The sequence below is a fragment of the Nycticebus coucang genome, chromosome 12 (genome assembly GCF_027406575.1).
Source record: "Nycticebus coucang isolate mNycCou1 chromosome 12, mNycCou1.pri, whole genome shotgun sequence".
Taxonomy (NCBI): Eukaryota; Metazoa; Chordata; class Mammalia; order Primates; family Lorisidae; genus Nycticebus; species Nycticebus coucang.
The window spans coordinates 88,243,497-88,264,087 of record NC_069791.1 but is presented as its reverse complement, the minus strand read 5'-3'; the positions used below and the strand labels follow the sequence as shown (position 1 = coordinate 88,264,087).

Below are 20,591 nucleotides of genomic sequence, written 5' to 3'. Positions count from 1 at the left end.
TTTAATCATCAGAGAAATGCAAATCAAAACTACTTTGAGAAGCGGAGCAAGATGGCAGCCGAGTAACAGCTTCCTTGCATCTGGGCACCGTGAGTCTGGGGAGATAGGACTCCAGGCATCTCTGGCTGGTGGGATCTGCCTATCATCACCCCTGAGAGGATACAGGGAGTCAGCGAGAGACTTCTGGACCCCAAGAGGAGGACTACAACAGTGGAAAACCGGCAAGTGGTCGTGTGTGTTCAATCCGTCTAAACCCGCCTGCAACTGTAAGTTCAGTAGCAGCGAGACTGCAAACCAGAAAGGCCTTACCTGTGAACTGTTTTGGTGTCTTTGGACTTGGCACTCAGCTGAACTGCCTTGGGGAGAGCCTGAGCGGGAGTGCGGAGAACTTTGACCTTTGTCTAGGGCCCCAGTCTGAGCCGCTGAGCCAGACGGAGCTAATAGTGTTTGGCTCTGGGTCACAGGCAGCCATTGTGAGCGATCTGCCACGGCAAGCTCTGCCCTCAGGGTCGCAGAGCTGGAATTGGGTGGGAGCTGGTAACCCAGCAACCAAGTAGCCTAAGGGTGGGGTCTGAGCCGCCTTGCAGCCCTAACCCTCGGGGGCAGAGGGAGACCAGTTTTGGCACACAGGGTAAGTGGATAGCCACTTCAGCAGTGATTCCAGCGACAAGCACTTCCCTGGGAAAGCTTCTGCTCAGCAAGTGAACAAGTTCAAAGTGCCTTTTAAGTGGGCTGAAGAGAGATTTAGGGTGTCTACCTGCTGGGGTTTGAGAAACTAGCAGCCTCCAGAACTGTGATCAACATCTCATACCCCAGAAGACCACGTGTTGGTCTGTTGGTATGTTAATATTCAATAACATATACATACTGCTTTGTTTTTGGTTGTGCTTTTTTTTGGTTTGGTTGTTTTTTTTGTTTATTTTGATGTTATTGATTGTTGTTTTGTTTTTTAAGTTCAACCTTTTCCATACAGATCCTTTTTCTTTCTCAATTTTTCTAGTTTAATTATAATTTCCCATTGCTGCCTATTTCAATAATTAGAACTTCATTTTTGTTAGTGTTTCTACCGCTACTATTTGGTTTTTCCAGCCAATTTTATCCCGTAAAGTTTTCTGTTTGCTTGTTTTGGTTTGATCTATAGCATTTTTGTCTTTCCTCTCTACTTGGTGGAGGTGGGGTACTGTGTCTGATCAGGTTAGCAAAGAGCTGCTGAACTCAAGGGAACCACCCAACTGGGCACCCCCAGAAGGTGGTTTTTCTTTAAAGGTTGTATCAAAGTACCCTACTGTACACCTATATTGCTCTGTCTCCCTCTTTCTGTGCCTCTCTTCTTTTTGTCAATATTCCTTTTACCCACCTCCTCTCCTTTCTCTAATTTTCCTTTTTTTTTCTTATCACTCGGTCCTCCTTTCTTTCATCCCTTTCTTGCTCTTCAACCTTCTCACCCTTCTGGTCCTGTAACCCTTAGTCCACAGGCACAAGAACTTAAAGAGCAAAAGGAAGTGAAAGGAAAATTAGGGCAAGGAATCAGATAAAAGAAATCACTCATGAGGAAGAATCAGAAGAAAACTCCAGGCAACATGAAGAACCAGTCCAGAACAACCCCGCCAAGGGACCATGAGGTACCTCCTGCAGAGGATTCCACCTATACAGAAATGTTAGGAATGACAGAAAGGGAATTTAGAATACACATGTTGAAAACAATGAAAAAAATGGTGGAAACAATGAAGGAAACTGCTAATAAAGTGGAAATTAACCAAAAGGAAATTCAAAAACAGAATCAAATAAGAGATGAACGATATGAAGAATATAAAAAGGATATAGCAGAGCTGAAGGAAATGAAACAGTCAATCAGGGAACTTAAAGATGCAATGGAAAGTATCAGCAACAGGTTAGACCATGCAGAAGAAAGAATTTCAGAGGCAGAAGACAAAGTTTTTGAGATAACTCAGATAGTAAAAGAGGCAGAAAAGAAGAGAGAGAAAGCAGAACGTTCACTGTCAGAATTATGGGACTTTATGAAGTGTTCCAACATACGAGTTATAGGAATTCCAGAAGGGGAAGAAGAATGCCCCAGAGGAATGGAAGCCATACTAGAGAATATTATAAAAGAAAATTTCCCAAATATCACCAAAGATTCTGACACACTGCTTTCAGAGGGCTATCGGACCCCAGGTCGCCTCAACTCTAACCGAGCTTTTCCAAGACACATTGTGATGAACCTGCCCAAAGTCAAGACAAAAGAAAAGATTCTGCAAGCTGCCAGGAGTAAGCGCCAGTTGACCTACAGGGGCAAATCCATCAGAGTGATCGCAGACTTCTCTGATGAAACTTTCCAAGCAAGAAGACAATGGTCATCTACCTTTAATCTACTTAAACAGAACAATTTCCAGCCCAGAATTCTGTACCCTACTAAGCTAAGCTTCAAAATTGACGGAGAAATCAAATCATTTACAGATATACAAACATTGAGGAAATTCGCCACAACAAGACCAGCTCTACAGGAAATACTTCAACCTGTTCTGCACACTGACCTCCACAATGGATCAGCAGCAAAGTAAGAACTCAGAAATTAAAGGACAGAACCTAACCTCCACACTGATGCAAAAGGTAAAACTAAGCAATGGACTCTCACAAAATAAGACGAATAGAATACTACCACACTTATCAATTATCTCAATAAATGTTAATGGCGTGAATTCCCCACTGAAGAGACATAGATTGGTTGACTGGATTAAAAAACACAAGCCATCCATTTGCTGTCTGCAAGAAACACACCTGGCTTCAAAAGACAAATTAAAGCTCCGAGTCAAGGGTTGGAAGACAATTTTTCAGGCAAATGGAATTCAGAAGAAAAGAGGAGTTGCAATCTTATTTTCAGATACATGTGGATTTAAAGCAACTAAAGTCAAAAAAGACAAAGATGGTCACTTTATATTGGTCAAGGGAAAAATACAACAAGAAGACATTTCAATTCTAAATATCTATGCACCCAATTTAAATGCTCCCAGATTCTTGAAGCAGACCTTACTCAGTCTGAGCAATATGATATCTGATAATACCATAATAACAGGGGACCTTAACACTCCTCTTACAGAGCTGGACAGATCCTCTAAACAGAAATTAAACAAGGATATAAGATATTTAAATGAGACCCTAGAACAACTGTGCTTGATAGACGCATATAGAACACTCCATCCCAAAGATAAAGAATATACATTCTTCTCATCACCCCATGGAACATTCTCCAAAATTGATCATATCCTGGGACACAAAACCGATATCAACAGAATCAAAAGAATTGAAATTTTACCTTGTATCTTCTCAGACCATAAGGCACTAAAGGTGGAACTCAACTCTAACAAAAATGCTCGACCCCACCCAAAGGCATGGAAATTAAACAATCTTCTGTTGAATAACAGATGGGTGTAGGAAAAAATAAAACAGGAAATCATTAACTTCCTTGAGCATAACAACAATGAAGACACAAGCTACCAAAACCTGTGGGATACTGCAAAAGCAGTTTTGAGAGGAAAATTCATCGCTTAAGATGCCTACATTCGAAAAACAGAAAGAGAGCACATCAACAATCTCACAAGAGATCTTATGGAATTGGAAAAAGAAGAACAATCTAAGCCTAAACTCAGTAGAAGAAAAGAAATATCCAAAATCAAATCAGAGATCAATGAAATTGAAAACAAAAGAATCATTCAGAAAATTAATGAAACAAGGAGTTGTTTTTTTGAAAAAATAAATAAAATAGATAAACCATTGGCCAGACTAACAAGGAATAGAAAAGTAAAATCTCTAGCAACCTCAATCAGAAATGATAAAGGGGAAATAACAACTGATCCCACAGAGATACAAGAGATCATCTCTGAATACTACCAGAAACTCTATGCCCAGAAATTTGACAATGTGAAGGAAATGGATCAATATTTGGAATCACACCCTCTCCCTAGACTCAGCCAGGAAGAAATAGAGCTTCTGAACAGACCAATTTCAAGCACTGAGATCAAAGATACAATAAAAAATCTTCCAACCAAAAAATGCCCTGGTCCAGATGGCTTCACTCCAGAATTCTATCAAACATTCAAGGAAGAGCTGATTCCTGTACTGCAGAAATTATTCCAAAAAATTGAGGAAGAAGGAATCTTCCCCAACACATTCTATGAAGCAAACATCACCCTGATACCAAAACCAGGAAAAGACCCAAACAAAAAGGAGAATTTCAGACCAATCTCACTCACGAATATAGACGCAAAAATTCTCAACAAAATCCTAGCCAACAGATTACAGCTTATCATCAAAAAAGTCATTCATCATGATCAAGTAGGCTTCATCCCAGGGATGCAAGGCTGGTTTAACATACGCAAGTCTATAAACGTTATCCACCATATTAACAGAGGCAAAAATAAAGATCACATGATCCTCTCAATAGATGCAGAAAAAGCATTTGATAAAATCCAGCATCCTTTTCTAATCAGAACACTGAAGAGTATAGGCATAGGTGGCACATTTCTAAAACTGATTGAAGCTATCTATGACAAACCCACAGCCAATATTTTACTGAATGGAGTAAAACTGAAAGCTTTTCCTCTTAGAACTGGAACCAGACAAGGTTGTCCTCTGTCACCTTTACTATTCAACGTAGTGCTGGAAGTTCTAGCCAATACAATTAGGCAAGACAAGGAAATCAAGGGAATCCAAATGGGAGCAGAGGAGGTCAAACTCTCCCTCTTTGCTGACGACATGATCTTATATTTAGAGAACCCCAAAGACTCAACCACAAGACTCCTAGAAGTCATCAAAAAATACAGTAATGTTTCAGGATATAAAATCAATGTCCACAAGTCAGTAGCCTTTGTGTACACCAATAACAGTCAAGATGAGAAGCTAATTAAGGACACAACTCCCTTCACCATAGTTTCAAAGAAAATGAAATACCTAAGAGTATACCTAACGAAGGAGGTGAAGGACCTCTATAAAGAAAACTATGAAATCCTCAGAAAGGAAATAGCAGAGGATATTAACAAATGGAAGAACATACCATGCTCATGGATGGGAAGAATCAACATTGTTAAAATATCTATACTTCCCAAAGCAATCTACCTATTCAATACCATTCCTATCAAAATACCAACATCGTACTTTCAAGATTTGGAAAAAATGATTCTGTGTTTTGTATGGAACCGGAAAAAACCCCGTATAGCTAAGGCAGTTCTCTGTAACAAAAATAAAGCTGGGGGCATCAGCATACCAGATTTTAGTCTGTACTACAAAGCCATAGTGCTCAAGACAGCATGGTACTGGCACAAAAACAGAGACATAGACACTTGGAATCGAATTGAAAACCAAGAAATGAAACTAGCATTTTACAACCACCTAATCTTTGATAAACCAAACAAGAACATACCTTGGGGGAAAGACTCCCTATTCAATAAATGGTGTTGGGAGAACTGGATGTCTACATGTAAAAGACTGAAACTGGACCCACACCTTTCCCCACTCACAAAAATTGATTCAAGATGGATAAAGGACTTAAATTTAAAGCATGAAACAATAAAAATCCTCCAAGAAAGCATAGGAAAAACACTGGAAGATATTGGCCTGGGGAAAGACTTCATGAAGAAGACTGCCATGACAATTGCAACAACAACAAAAATAAACAAATGGGACTTCATTAAACTGAAAAGCTTCTGTACAGCTAAGGAGACAATAACCAAAGCAAAGAGACAACCTACACAATGGGAAAGGATATTTGCATATTTTCAATCAGACAAAAGCTTGATAACTAGGATCTATAGAGAACTTAAATTAATCCACATGAAAAAAGCCAACAATCCCATATATCAATGGGCAAGAGACATGAATAGAACTTTCTCTAAAGACGACAGACGAATGGCTAACAAACACATGAAAAAATGTTCATCATCTCTATATATTAGAGAAATGCAAATCAAAACAACCCTGAGATATCATCTAACCCCAGTGAGAATGGCCCACATCACAAAATCTCAAAACTGCAGATGCTGGCGTGGATGTGGAGAGAAGGAAACACTTTTACACTGCTGGTGGGACTGCAAACTAGTACAACCTTTCTGGAAGGAAGTATGGAGAAACCTCAAAGCACTCAAGCTAGACCTCCCATTTGATCCTGCAATCCCATTACTGGGCATCTACCCAGAAGGAAAAAAATCCTTTTATCATAAGGACACTTGTACTAGACTGTTTATTACAGCTCAATTTACAATCGCCAAAATGTGGAAACAGCCTAAATGCCCACCAACCCAGGAATGGATTAACAAGCTGTGGTATATGTATACCATGGAATACTATTCAGCCATTAAAAAAAATGGAGCATTTACATCCTTCGTATTAACCTGGATGGAAGTGGAAGACATTATTCTTAGTAAAGCATCACAAGAATGGAGAAGCATGAATCCTATGTACTCAATTTTGATATGAGGACAATTAATGACAATTAAGGTTATGGGGGGGAGGAAAAGCAGAAAGAGGGACGGAGGGAGGGGGTAGGGCCTTGGTGTGTGTCACACTTTATGGGGGCAAGACATGATTGCAAGAGGGACTTTACCTAACAATTGCAATCAGTGTAACCTGGCTTATTGTACCCTCATGAATCCCCAACAATAAAAAAAGAAAAAAATACTTTGAGATATCATCTAACTCCAGTGAGACTAGCCTATATCACAAAATCTCAAGACCAGAGATGTTGGCGTGGATGTGGAGAAAAGGGAACACTTCTGCACTGCTGGTGGGAATTCAAATTAATACATTCCTTTTGGAAAGAGATACGGAGAACACTCAGAGATCTAAAAATAGATCTGCCATTCAATCCTGCAATTCCTCTGCTGGGCATATACCCAGAAGACCAAAAATCACAACATAACAAAGATATTTGTACCAGAATGTTTATTGCAGCCCTATTCATAATTGCTAAGTCATGGAAAAAGCCCAAGTGCCCATCGATCCACGAATGGATTAATAAATTGTGGTATATGTACACCCTGGAATATTATGCAGCCTTAAAGAAAGATGGAGACTTTACCTCTTTCATGTTTACGTGGATGGAGCTGGAACATATTCTTCTTAGTAAAGTATCTCAAGAATGGAAGAAAAAGTACCCAATGTACTCAGCCCTACTATGAAACTAATTTGGGGCTCTCACATGAAAGCTATAACCCAGTTACAACCTAACAATAGGAGGAAGTGGGAAAGGGAGGGGAGGGAGGGGGTGGTGGGTAGAGGGAGGGGGATCGGTGGGATCATACCTGTGGTGCATCTTACAGGGGTATTTGCGAAACTTGGTAAATGTAGAATGTAAATGTTTTGGCACAGTAACTGAGATAATGCCAGGAAGGCTATGCTAACCATTGTGATGAAAATGTGTCAAATGGTCTATGAAGCGAATGTATGATGCCCCATGATCATATCAATGTATACAGTTATGATTTAATAAAAAAAAATAATATAAAAAAATAAAATAAAATAAACATACATCTACCCTTTGATCTAGCAATTTCACTCCTAGGTATTTATCCAAGAGATATGAACATATGTGTCTACAAAAGAATTTACAGAACAATTTTCAAAGCAGTTTTACTCATCATAGCTCCAAACTGGAAACAGACCAAATGTCCAAGAGGAAGAGAAGTTATAAATGAAGTATAATTACACCAGATAACAGTATTCAGCAATAAAGCAACAAACTAGTACACATACGACAATCTGAGTGAATCTCGAGAACACGCTGAATAAAGAAGCCCGACCAAAAGACACCACAATAGGATCCCATCGAGAGGAAATTCTAGAACAGACCAAACTAATTTTGGTGAAAAAAAAATCATAGCAGCAGTTTCCTTCAGGGGTGTTGGTCCAAAGACTGAGAGAACTTTCTAGGATGGTGACAATGTTCTGGATCTTTAAAGGGGATTTAGGATACAGAGGTATTTGTATTTGTCAAAATAACCAAATAGCATATTCAGTATCATTGAATGTCACGATTTTACCTAAAAATAACCCTGTAAATAAATATTGAACTCTAGTTGATATCTGAAGTTAAATGGTGTTTGCAACTTACTTTGAAATAGAGCAAAAAGGGGCAATGAACAGATAGAGACGGGAATAGAGGCGCAGATTTGTGATGAAGCAAATATGGCAAAGTTTTCATTGCACAACCTAAAAAGTGGGTACATGGATATTCACTCTAGAATTACTTCAACATTTTTATATTAAAATACTGGGGGGAGGGGATTCTGAAGGAGACACATCCACCCTGGCATCTTTAACCTTCTTTTGCACCCTAGGAGACGACAGCCCAGCTATCATGCTTACATTCTGAAAAGAACATGAGCCATGGGCCAAAGGTGTAAATTAACATAAACTCATGCTTTGCAAACTTAGGATGAGGCCTAAATAGAAGTCTGTAAGTTCTTTTTCTTAGATGATGAGAGGCATTTATATATATAGACATGAGCTATTTTTATCTTCATGCTACAAAAAGTAGTATCTTCTACTACATAAATGATGACATAAGAATTGTGACACCTCTATAGGAGATTTTCTCCTTAAAAAAAAAAATAATAAATAAAAACTAAGTTTGAATTAGGTTAATTTAACGAAAAAGAAAAAAGATGAAAAAGGTGCTTTTATCAATTTGAATGACATGCTCTGTACAAGGACTTCTCTGCAACTACAGTCAAGTTCATTCTAGCAAATGACTGATGACCATCTGAAGAGTGACTCATGACTAATTATAAAAAATAATAAACCACACCAGAAACAGGCCCAGTAAGTCATTACTTCAAAGTAAGATAGGCTTTTCCCCTTCTAGAAGAGGATCTAATGTGCTCCTATCTCAAGACAGCAGAACAACAGCTCATCCCAGGCATGGCTGGAAAGCCTAGACACTTTGGGAAAGTAAGTGACAGAAAGTTTCCACCCAAAACAAAGTGCCTCTGTCTTACCTCACTCCTTGTCAGTAGTCTTTTAAAATTATCTCTTTCTCTAACTCTTGGTGTAATGTGAGAACAAGGGAAACTAACTTCAAGTCAGGTAAGTTTTCGCTGAAGTTAAGATAAAAACAATCTTGTTCACTCCAACAGCACCTGACCAGGGGCCTCCTGCTTTCAGATCAGAAGATAATGGCCTTCAGGAATTCCCCAGGCTCCCCTGGCTGAACAACAGGCAACACTGTCATATTAGATTCTATTTAAGATATAGATAAGAGTGATAAGAATAGTTTTAATGGAGACCTAAAGATTTCACTGACGTGGGTTTCTAACCTTAAACCATTTAAACTAGAATCTGGAGTTATCTTTTAACCCGTTGAGTGAGAGTAGCATATGGGGAGTGCACTGCAGTTGAGGCTCACCATTCCTGAGGCAGCCACCCATTCCCATGATACCACAGGCTTTGTTCTCCCTAGAATACAAAAGAGCTGTTACCTGTGTGGCCCACTGGATTTGCGTGTGCCAAGCACCAAGCAAGGCGTCGTAGAGTCCAGTGAGCTGCCGGTCCAGGGAGAGGTCACTCTGGCACAGCTCTTGCCAGGCTGCTAAAAGCTGCACCTGCAGTAACAGGACAAAGGGGGCCTTACTGGTAGTCAAGATATGCTACCTGCAAAAAGTGCACTGCCCTCCCAGCAAGACAGGTGATTTACTGCTGCCTGTTATCCTGAGCAACCCAGCAATGTCCATCCACTTCAAAAAAAGGCAGAGAAAAAAACATCTATAATCACCTGCCCTGATCCTCACCCAAAACTTGAATTTGTTGCCCTCCAAGTAATCCTTTCTCCTTTTATCCTGCTCCAAAAGCATGCCAATGTGTTTCCACTCAGCACCGTACCCCCTCCTGAACAAATCTCAAAGGTAGGCGTGAGTGTGAGTTTAAGCTTCATATCCTAACATCACTGCCTGGACCTAAAGGAATTAAAGTTAGCCCAGGTAGCTGAGGTTTTTGGTAATCTACCTTCTATAACCCTAGAAAACATAAAATTCTGAGTCAGGTATGATGGCACAAGCCTGTAGTTCCAGCTACTCAGGAGGCTGAGGCAGAGAATCACTTGAGCCCAGGAGTCTGAGGCTGCAGTACACAACAATCACACCCGTGAATAGCCACTGCACTTCCACCTGGGCAACACAGCAAGATTCATCTCTAAGAAGAAACAGTTCTTATGGCTTGCTGAGGGCATAATAAAGCTTAAGATAGGAAACTCCCTTAAAAGACAAAAACAGGAATAAATTAAAACAACTTTTCAAGTCTATAAATGAATTCAGCTATAAATACAAAAGAGGAAAAACTGATGACTCTTTCCAACTGGCAAGTAAATGAATCCATATGCTAGACCAAGAGCATCCCCTACTGGCTAACTAAAAAACAAAAAGGCCAGGGAGCAAAGAAGTATTTTCACCCTTTAAGTGTGAACCAAATTCTGCAGCCAAGTATCATGAGCATTCCACCATTACAATGGCTCACAGCCTCTTACCTTGTGACACTTATAGTAGTAGGCAAGGAGCTGGGGCATCCTGTCGACTTCAGTAAAAATCTTCACAAACGTTTTGGACTGATCTAAACAACATAAAAAGTATATATAATGTTACTGGCCTTTCTGCTGCAGCAAAGAGAAAGAATTCATCAGGATCAACAAGGATAAATGCATACACATACGCATATACATATACATGTAAGCTAGTATTCAGGAGTTCCTAGCTAGATAATGAATTGACTCACTCATGAGAATCATAAACATGAAAAATAAGTATAGTCAAGAGAAGATCATCAGGTGATTTGATAATCTAACACCATAAGCCCTGGCTTATTAAAATAATGCATCAGAAAGCATCATTAATTTAGCAAAGACTCTATATCAGCAAAATAACCCTTACTTATGAATAGTCAAATGAATTTGATTCAGGACTGGGACAAGGGAGAGGGAAGCCCGGGGTACAAATTAGAAGGAGGCTTTTACTCTTAGGGTTGTACAAAGGCATCTCCTTAAATGTGGTGTCTTTGGCCAGGAATGGTGGCTTGTGCTTATGATACTTTGCAACACTGAGGCAGGAAGATTGCTCGAAGCCAGGAGTTCAAGAGCTGCCTAAGAAAGAGCAAGACCCTGTCTCTATTACAAATAGAAAAATTAGCTGGGCTTCATGGCCCAAGCCTATAGTCCCAGCTATTCGGAGGGCTGAGGCAGGGGGATTGCATAAGCCCAGGAGTTGAGGCTGCAGTGAGCTATGATGATGCCATTGCACTCTCACAGAGTTAGACCCCGCCTTAAGAGTAATTGTAACAAGGTCAGGCATGGTGGCTCATGCCTATAATACCAAGGCGGTGGATTGCTTGAGCTCAGAAGTTCAAGACCAGCCTGAGCAAAAGCGAGACCCCATCTCTAAAAATAGCCAGACGTTATGGCAGGCACCTGTAGTCCCAGCTACTTGGGAGGCTAAGGCAAGAGAATCACCTGAACCCAAGAGTTTGAGATTTCTGTGAGCTGTAACGCCACAGCACTCTACTGAGGGTGACAAAATGAGACTCTCAAAAAATAATTATTATTATTATAACAATAATTTGGTACCTTAAGCTCCTTCCCTGCCACACCTAGTCCTGGCCTGATTAGAATCATAAATTGTCAGAGACAGGTATCTAAAATAACTCATCCTTGACCTCATCTTACAAGTAAGAAAACTGCAGCCCAGAGAGCTTCAGTTCTTTGCAGATCACTGGTAAGACTGCTAAACCATATAAAGTTTAAACTATAAGAAACAGCTGATAGTCAACCATTCTGACATAAAAACAATTTAACATGATTCAATCTAATATTTAGGCTCAGCACCCATAGCACAGTGGTTACGGCACCAGCCACATATACCAAGGTTGGCAGGTTGGAACCCAGCCCGGGCCAGCTAAAACAACAATGACAACCGTAACAAAACATAGCCAGGTGTTGTGGCAGGCACCTGTAGTCCCAGCTACTTCAGAGGCTCAGGCAAGAGAATCGCTTAAGCCCAAGAGTTTTGAGGTTGCTGTGAGCTGTGATGCCACAGCACTCTACCAAGGGCAACATAGTGAAACTCTGTCTCAAAAAAAAAAAAAAAAGAAAGAAAAGAAAAAGAAATCTAATATTTATTTATTTTTTTTTTTTTTTTTTTTTTTTTGTAGAGACAGAGTCTCACTGTGCCGCCCTCGGGTAGAGTGCCGTGGCATCACACGGCTCACAGCAACCTCTAACTCTTGGGCTTAAGCGATTCTCTTGCCTCAGCCTCCCAAGCAGCTGGGACTACAGGCACCCGCCACAACGCCCGGCTATTTTTTTGTTGCAGTTTGGCCGGGGCTGGGTTTGAACCCGCCACCCTCGGCATATGGGGCCGGTGCCCTACTCACTGAGCCACAGGCGCCGCCCAGAAATCTAATATTTATATGAACTGAGAAATACTGAGATACACAGGCCTCCAGTCAGGTGCCAAGAACAAAGCAAACTCTTTACTGCCCCAGGGTCTTTGTACATACGATGTCTGGGATGTTATTCTGGTTCCTAATCAGTCCACCTACATTAGTTTCTTTCTGCTAGTCCCTATCACATCCTCCCCTTCACAGAATTAATCACAGTCTGTATGTATTTTATTTAGTTACTTATATATTAGCTTTTTGTCTTTCTCATTCATGAAATTTTGTGCCTTAAACATAAGCTCCATGAGGGCCATGACTTGTTTCATTGCTCCTAAAAATTAGCACAACCCATAGTAGACACTCAAAAAATGTATTAAATTAGTAATTGTTTAAATAGCGTTGTTAGGCCAGGTGCAGTGGCTCACGCCTATAATCCTAGCACTGTGGGAGGCCAAGGCAGGTAGATCGCCTAAGCTCAGGAGTTCCAGAGCAGCCTGAGCAAAGCGAGACCCTGAGATCCCATCTGCACTAAAAATAGAAAAACTAGCCAGGCATTTTGGTGGATGGATGCCTGTAGTCCTAGCTGCTTAAGAGGCTGAGACAAGGGAATTTCTTGAGCCCAGGAGTTTGAGGTTCCTGTGAGCTTTGACGCCATGGCACTCTACTAAGAGTAGAGTGACACTCTATCTAAAAAAAAATTATACAATTAGGGGAGGCGCTTGCGCCTGAGGCAGCGGTCAGCAGCCTACTGTGAGCGAGGTCTTGGAGACATTCTGTGAGACAAGAAATATATGAAACTATGGATACTGCAAAAACTTCCCTTGACTTTAAAGAGTACCCTGATACTGAGGTACAAAAAAAAAAAACAAGCACTAACTCTGGAAGAATGGCAAGACAAGTGGGTGAACCGCAAAACTACATTTCATCAGGAACAAGGACATCAGTTATTAAAGAAGCATTTGGATACTTTTCTTGAAGGCGAGAGCGGACTGAGGGTGTTTTTCCTCTTTGTGGAAAAGCAGTTAAGATGAAATAGTTTGCAGACCTGGGACACAGTGTAGTTGGTGTGGAAATCAGTGAACTTGGGATATGAGAATTTTTTACAGAGTAGAATCTCTCTTACTCAGAAGAACAAATCACAGAAATTCCTGGAACCAAAATGTTTAAGAGTTCTTCAGGGAACATCTCATTGTTGCAGCATTTTTGATCTTCCCAGAACAAATATTGGCAAATGTGACAGGATTTGGGATACAGAAGCATTAGTGGCCACTAATCCAGGTGATCGTGAATGCTATGCAGACATAATGTTGTCCTTGCTGAGAAAAGGGTTTCAGTTCCTACTGGCTGTTCTTTATTACGATCCAACTAAACATGCAGGCCCACCATTTTATGTTCCAGAAGCTGAAATTAGAAGGTTGTTTGGTACAATTTGCAGTACCCATTGTCTTGAGACAGTTGATGTTTTTGAAGAACGACATATAAGTTGGGGAATTGACTGTATTTTTGAAGTTATATCTACTTACAGAAAAGTAGATGAAATGTAAATAAAATCAAGCAACATCAACGTGTTTTTTGAGCAATTAAAAATTAAGCTAAAGCCTAAAACTCTAATGGATGAATTTTTTTAAAAAATGATTCATAAATCATATAATATTTTAGCAGAATATAATACTAAAATGCCAGTGTAGCTCTCTCTGTTGGAGAGGAAATGATAATAAGATTAGACCTGTGTGTTTTACAGATTGCAAGAATTTTTTATAATTAGCATATATTACTTATATAATTAAAAATAAAAGGAAAACACAATGCATATAACTTAAGAGTAATAAACAGAGAAAAATAACAATGTTTATGCATTCAGAATAATTGAAGAAATACCATACTTTAGTAGTGTTTAAGGTAGTCCCCCAGAAATGGGACTACCTTAATCATGTAAAAAATTAACTTTCACTATAAACCTTTATCTATGGTTGTACTCAAATCCTGGCATCCATTTTCACATGTTTTTTTTCCATATGTAACTTTATATGTAACAGAATCAAAAAACAAGAACATTTTTTTGTTGTTGGTTTGCTTGTTTTTTTGAGACAGAGCCTCAAGCTGTCGCCCTGGGTAGAGTGCAGTGGCATCACAGCTCACAGCAACCTCCAACTCCTGGGCTCAAGAGAGTCTCCTGCCTCCGCTTCCCAAGTAGCTGGGACTACAGGTGCCCACCACAACATCCAACTATTTTTTGGTTGCAGCCATCATTGTTGTTTGGCAGGCACGGGCTGGATTCGAACCCGCCAGCTCAGGTTTATGTGGCTGACGCTTTAGCCCCTTGAGCCACAGGCACTGAGCCAAGAAACAAGAAATTTTAAGTAAACAAACTGACCTATATGGCACAACATATTATTCCTAACTATAAAAATAAATTGAGAATTAAAAGTTTCAAAAAAATTATACGACTAGAAAAGCCAAGACCATATATATCTTGGTCAGGTTCCTAAAGCATCGTCTAACTCCTATGACTTGTCCAGAATGACAAATGACAGGCACAGGATTTTAAATTTCAGATTTAGCAGAGAATCCCAGGAGCTCTGCAGGTTCAGGCTAGAGCAGAACAGAGGAAAGTCTCTGGGGAAAAGGGGAACTCAGAAGAGTATCATACTCCCATAGTACAGCATTTAGAAAAACCTGAGGAGTATAGATGATGGGAGGAATAAGGGGGAATGAAAGGCGATCAGAAACAGCAGGATAAACACAAAGCTTAATAGGAAAGGAATTAAAATCATAGCACACGCCCTAACTCTGCAAAAATAAATGTTTTGTTTTTTTTTTTCCTGGGGTCCTAGTGATATTTTATTTCCTGACCAGGATGTGGTATGAAGAGATGTACTCATTCCTAACTGGCACACTTTTCTCTGTGTAGGCTATACTTCAGTAAGTCTGTTTTGTAAATTCTAAATGACTCAATTAGAGAGAAAAGTCTAGATTAGGATTGCATGAATCATTCCAGTGAGCTGTTGAACTCACCATTGTATTATCTGCTGCTATATAACAATCACTCCAAAATTTAGCATCCTAAAATAACAAAAAAAAAAATTTTTTTTTGAGACACAATCTCACCTTGTCACCCTTGGCAGAATACCATCTCTCACAGCAACCTCAAACTCCTGGGCTCAAGCAATTCTCTTGCTTCAGCCTTCCAAGTAGCTAGGACTACAGGTGCCCACCAAAGTGCCCAGTTATTTTTTAGAGATGGAGTCTTGCTGTTGCTCAGGCTGGTATCGAACTCATGAGCTCAATCAATCCACCTGCCTTGGCCTCCCAAAGTGCTAGGATTACAGGCATGAGCCACTGCACCCGGCCCGACAAATAATTATTTAAAAATACAGTTTCTAAGGGTCAAGAATCCAGGGACAGATTAGCTGGGTAGTTCTGGCTGAGAGTGTCTCATGAGGTTGCAGTTAAACTGTTGAGTGGGGCTGCAGTCACCCAAAAGCTTGACGAGGGCTGATGGATCCAAGACCAAGCTCATTGCATTGCTGGCAGGCCTCAGTTCCTTGCCAGTTGTTGGTGGCTCTTCTGTTCTTCATTACAGGCTGCCACAGCATGGCAGCTAGCATCCCCCAGAGTGGGGGAGTCAAGAGGGAAAGAGAACTCAAGATGAAAGCCACAGTGTTTTTTAAAACCTAACTCCAGAAGCAACATACTGCAACTTCTGCTATATGCTATTGATCACAAAGATCAATCTTACTACAATGAAAGTGAGGACTACGCAGGGGTGTAAAGACCAGCTGGCAAGGATTATTGAGAGCCAAAAGGTAAACAGGTTTGATAATATAAGTGTTTATTTATTTATTGGCTCAATTAAAAATAATAATACAGGAGAAGAATGGGAAAGAAGGTCAAAGTGGTAATGAAAGTTAAAGCTTCAGCTAGAACAGAAAGTTAATAAAAACAAAAAGGTAATACTCAAAACTGACAAATGAAGAAATAAAATCATGAATTTGGTATGCAGAAATATAAAGTGAAATGCCAGAAAAAAAACAACAGCTCTAAGAATTAGATGTGCTACCCAGGGCAATAAAGTAAGACTTTGTCTCAAAAAAAAAAAAGAATTAGAAGTGGTGTCCTCAGGTCAGCGTCCATAGCTCAGTGAAAAGGGTGCTGGCCACATCCCCCAGACACATCATAATCATAATCAATTTCACTAAAGTTAATATGAAGGAGAAAATTCTGAAAGCTGCCAGACTAAAGAAAACCACTACCTACAAGGGGAAGAATATCAGAATAACTTCAGATCTCTTTGCTGAAACCTTTCAAGCTAGAAGACCTGTTTACCTTTTACCTGTTTACCTTTTATCGACTTTTAATCTCCTAAAACAAAGTAACTTTCAACCCAGGATCCTGTACCCAGCTAAATTGAGCTTCATTTATGACGGAGAAATTAAATACTTCAACGACATTCACATGTTGAAGAAACTTGCCACAACTAAACCAGCTCTCCAGGACATTCTTAGACCTATCCTCCATAAAGACCAGCGTAATTCTCCACCACAAAAGTAAACCCACCCCAAAATTTTTGATCAAATTCCAACTTCCACAGTCGCAAAAGGATTAAACATGTCCACTGGTCTCTCGAAAGGCTTATCAATACTCTCAATTAATGTGAATGGTTTAAATTGTCCTCTAAAGAGGCACAGGTTGGCGGACTGGATACAAAAACTCAGGCCAGATATCTGCTGCATCCAAGAATCGCATCTTACATTAAAAGACAGATATAGACTCAAGGTGAAGGGATGGTCATCTATATTCCAGGCAAATGGAAAGCAGAAAAAAGCAGGCATTGCAATCCTGTTTGCAGACGCAACAGGCTTTAAACCAACCAAAATAATTAAGGATAAGGATGGACACTTCATATTTGTTAAAGGTAATACTCAATATGATGAGATCTCAATTACTAATATTTATGCACCCAACCACAATGCACCTCAATTTATAGGAGAAACTCTAACAGACATGAGCAACTCGATTTCCTCCACTTCCATAGTAGTTGGAGATTTTAACACCCCTTTAGCAGTCCTGGATAGATCCTCCAAACAGAAGCTAAGCAAAGAAATTTTAGATTTAAACTCAACCATTCAACATCTGGACTTAACAGACATCTACAGAACATTTCATCCCCAAAAAACTGAATACACATTCTTCTCATCAGCCCACGGAACATACTCCAAAATCGACCACATCCTACGCCACAAATCTAACCTCAGCAAATTTAAAAAAATAGAAATTATTCCTTGCATCTTCTCAGACCATCATGGAATAAAAGTTCAACTAAATAATAACAGGAACCTGCATACACATACAAAAACATGGAAGCTAAACAACCTTATGCTGAAGAATAGATGGATTATAGATGAGATTAAGAAGGAAATCACCATATTTTTGGAACAAAACAACAATCAAGACACGAATTACCAGAACCTCTGGGATACTGCAAAGGCAGTCCTAAGAGGGAAATTTATAGCACTGCAAGCCTTCCTCAAGAAAACAGGAAAGAGAGGAAGTCAATAACTTAATGGAACATCTCAAGCAACTGGAGAAAGAAGAACACTTCAACCCCAAATGCAGCAAAAAAAAAGAAATAACCAAAATCAGAGCAGAACTAAATGAAATTGAAAACACAAGAATTATACAACAGATCAACAAATCCAAAAACTGGTTTTTTGAAAAGATCAATAAAATAGATAAACCTTTGGCCAACCTAACCAGGAAAAAAAGAGTAAAATCTCTAATTTCATCAATCAGAAATGGTAACGATGAAATAACAACAGACCCCTCAGAAATTCAAAAAATCCTTAACGAATACTACAAGAAACTCTACTCTCACAAATAAGAGAATCTGAAAGAAATCGACCAATACCTGGAAGCACGCCACCTACCAAGACTTAGCCAGAACAAAGTGGAAATGTTGAACAGGCCTATATCAAGTTCGGAAATAGCATCAACTATACAAAATCTCCCTAAAAAGAAAAGCCCAGGACCAGATGGCTTTACGTCAGAATTCTACCAAACATTTAAAGAAGAACTAGTACCTATAATACTAAACCTCATCCAAAATATAGAAAAAGAAGGAATATTACCAGCACATTCTACAAAGCAAACATCACCTTGATCCCCAAACCAGGGAAAGACCCAACAAGAAAAGAAAATTATAGACCAATATCACTAATGAATATAGATGCTAAAATACTCAATAAGATCCTAACAAACAGAATCCAACAACACATCAAAAAAATTATACACCATGACCAAGTCGGATTTATCCCAGGGTCTCAAGGCTGGTTCAATATACGTAAATCTATAAATGTAATTCAACACATAAACAAACTTAAAAATAAAGACCATATGATTCTTTCAATTAATGTAGAAAAAGCTTTTGATAATATCCAGCATCCCTTCATGATCAGAGCACTTAAGAAAATTGGTATAGAAGGGACATTTCTTAAACTAATAGAGGCCATCTACAGCAAACCCACAGCCAATATCGTATTGAATGGAGTTAAATTGAAATGATTTCCACTTAGATCAGGAATCAGGCAAGGTTGCCCATTGTCTCCATTGCTCTTTAACATTGTAATGGAAGTTTTAGCCATTGCAATTAGGGAAGAAAAGGCGATCAAGGGTATCCACATAGGGTCAGAAGAGATCAAACTTTCACTCTTCGCAGATGACATGATCGTATATCTGGAAAACACTAGGGATTCTACTACAAAACTTTTAGAAGTGATCAAGGAATATAGCAATGTCTCAGGCTACAAAATCAACACCCATAAATCTGTAGCCTTTATATATACCAACAATAACCAAGCTGAACAAACAGTCAAGGACTCTATTCCTTTCACAGTAGTGCCAAAGAAGATGAAATATTTGGGAGTATACCTAACAAATGATGTGAAAGATCTCTACAAAGAGAACTATGAAACTCTAAGAAAACAAATAGCCAAAGATGTTAACAGATGGAAAAACATACCATGCTCATGGCTGGGAAGAATCAACATTGTTAAAATGTCCATACTGCTCAAAGCAATATATAATTTTAATGCAATTCCTATTAAAGTTCCATTGTCATACTTTAAAGATCTTGAAAAAATAATACTTCGTTTTATATGGAATCAGAAAAAACCTCGAATAGCCAAAACATTACTCAGCAATAAAAACAAAGCAGGAGGAATCACTCTACCAGACCTGAGACTGTACTATAAATCCATAGTGATCAAAACAGCATGGTACTGGCACAAAAGCAGAGAAGTAGATATCTGGAACAGAATAGAGAACCAAGAGATGGATCCAGCTACTTACCATTATTTGATCTTTGACAAGCCAATTAAAAACATTCAGTGGGGGAAAAGATTCCCTATTTAACAAATGGTGCTGGGTAAAATGGCTGGCAACCTGTAGAAGATTGAAACTGGACCCACACCTTTCACCATTAACTAAGATAGACTCTCACTGGATGAAAGATTTAAACTTAAGACATGAAACTATAAAAATACTTGAAGAAAGTGCAGGGAAAACTCTAGAAGGAATCGGCCTGAGTGAATATTTTATGAGGAGGACTCCTCAGGCAATTGAAGCAGTATCAAAAATACACTACTGGGACCTGATCAAACTAAAAAGCTTCTGCACAGCCAAGAACATAGTGAGTAAAGCAAGCAGACAGCTCTCAGAATGGGAGAAAATATTTGCAGGTTATACCTCCGATAAAGGTCTAATAACCAGAATCCACAGAGAACTCAAACGTATTAACAAGAAAAGAACATGTGACCCCATCTCACGGTGGGCAAGGGACTTGAAGAGAAACTTCTCTAAAGAAGACCGACGCAAGATCTACAAACACATGCAAAAAAGCTCATCATCCTTAATCATCAGAGAAATGCAAATCAAAACTACTCTGAGATACCACCTAACCCCAGTAAGAGTAGACCACATAACAAAATCCCAAAACCAGAAATGTTGGCATGGATATGGAGGAAAGGGCACACTTCTACACTGCTGGTGGGAATGCCCACTAATATGTTCCTTCTGGAAGGATGTTTGGAGAACACTTAGAGACCTAAAAATAGACCTGCCATTCAATCCTATAATTCCTTTACTAGGTTTATACTCAGAAGACCAAAAGTCACAATATAACAAAG

At 39.4% G+C, this 20,591-nt stretch overlaps 1 protein-coding gene and 1 pseudogene across 1 annotated transcript in view; one reads left to right on the top strand and one right to left on the bottom strand.

Moving 5' to 3' along the window:
* COG7 (component of oligomeric golgi complex 7) overlaps positions 1-20,591 on the bottom strand; it is a 97,636-nt gene that overhangs the window by 57,441 nt on the left and 19,604 nt on the right. Inside the window, exons 5-6 of the mRNA XM_053556725.1 lie at positions 10,508-10,590; positions 9,468-9,590 (exon numbers count right to left, since the gene is read on the bottom strand). Coding sequence (XP_053412700.1) covers positions 9,468-9,590; positions 10,508-10,590 — 206 coding nt within the window. The remainder of the gene's footprint in view (positions 1-9,467; positions 9,591-10,507; positions 10,591-20,591) is intronic.
* Positions 13,208-13,941, top strand: LOC128562109 (thiopurine S-methyltransferase-like; annotated as a pseudogene).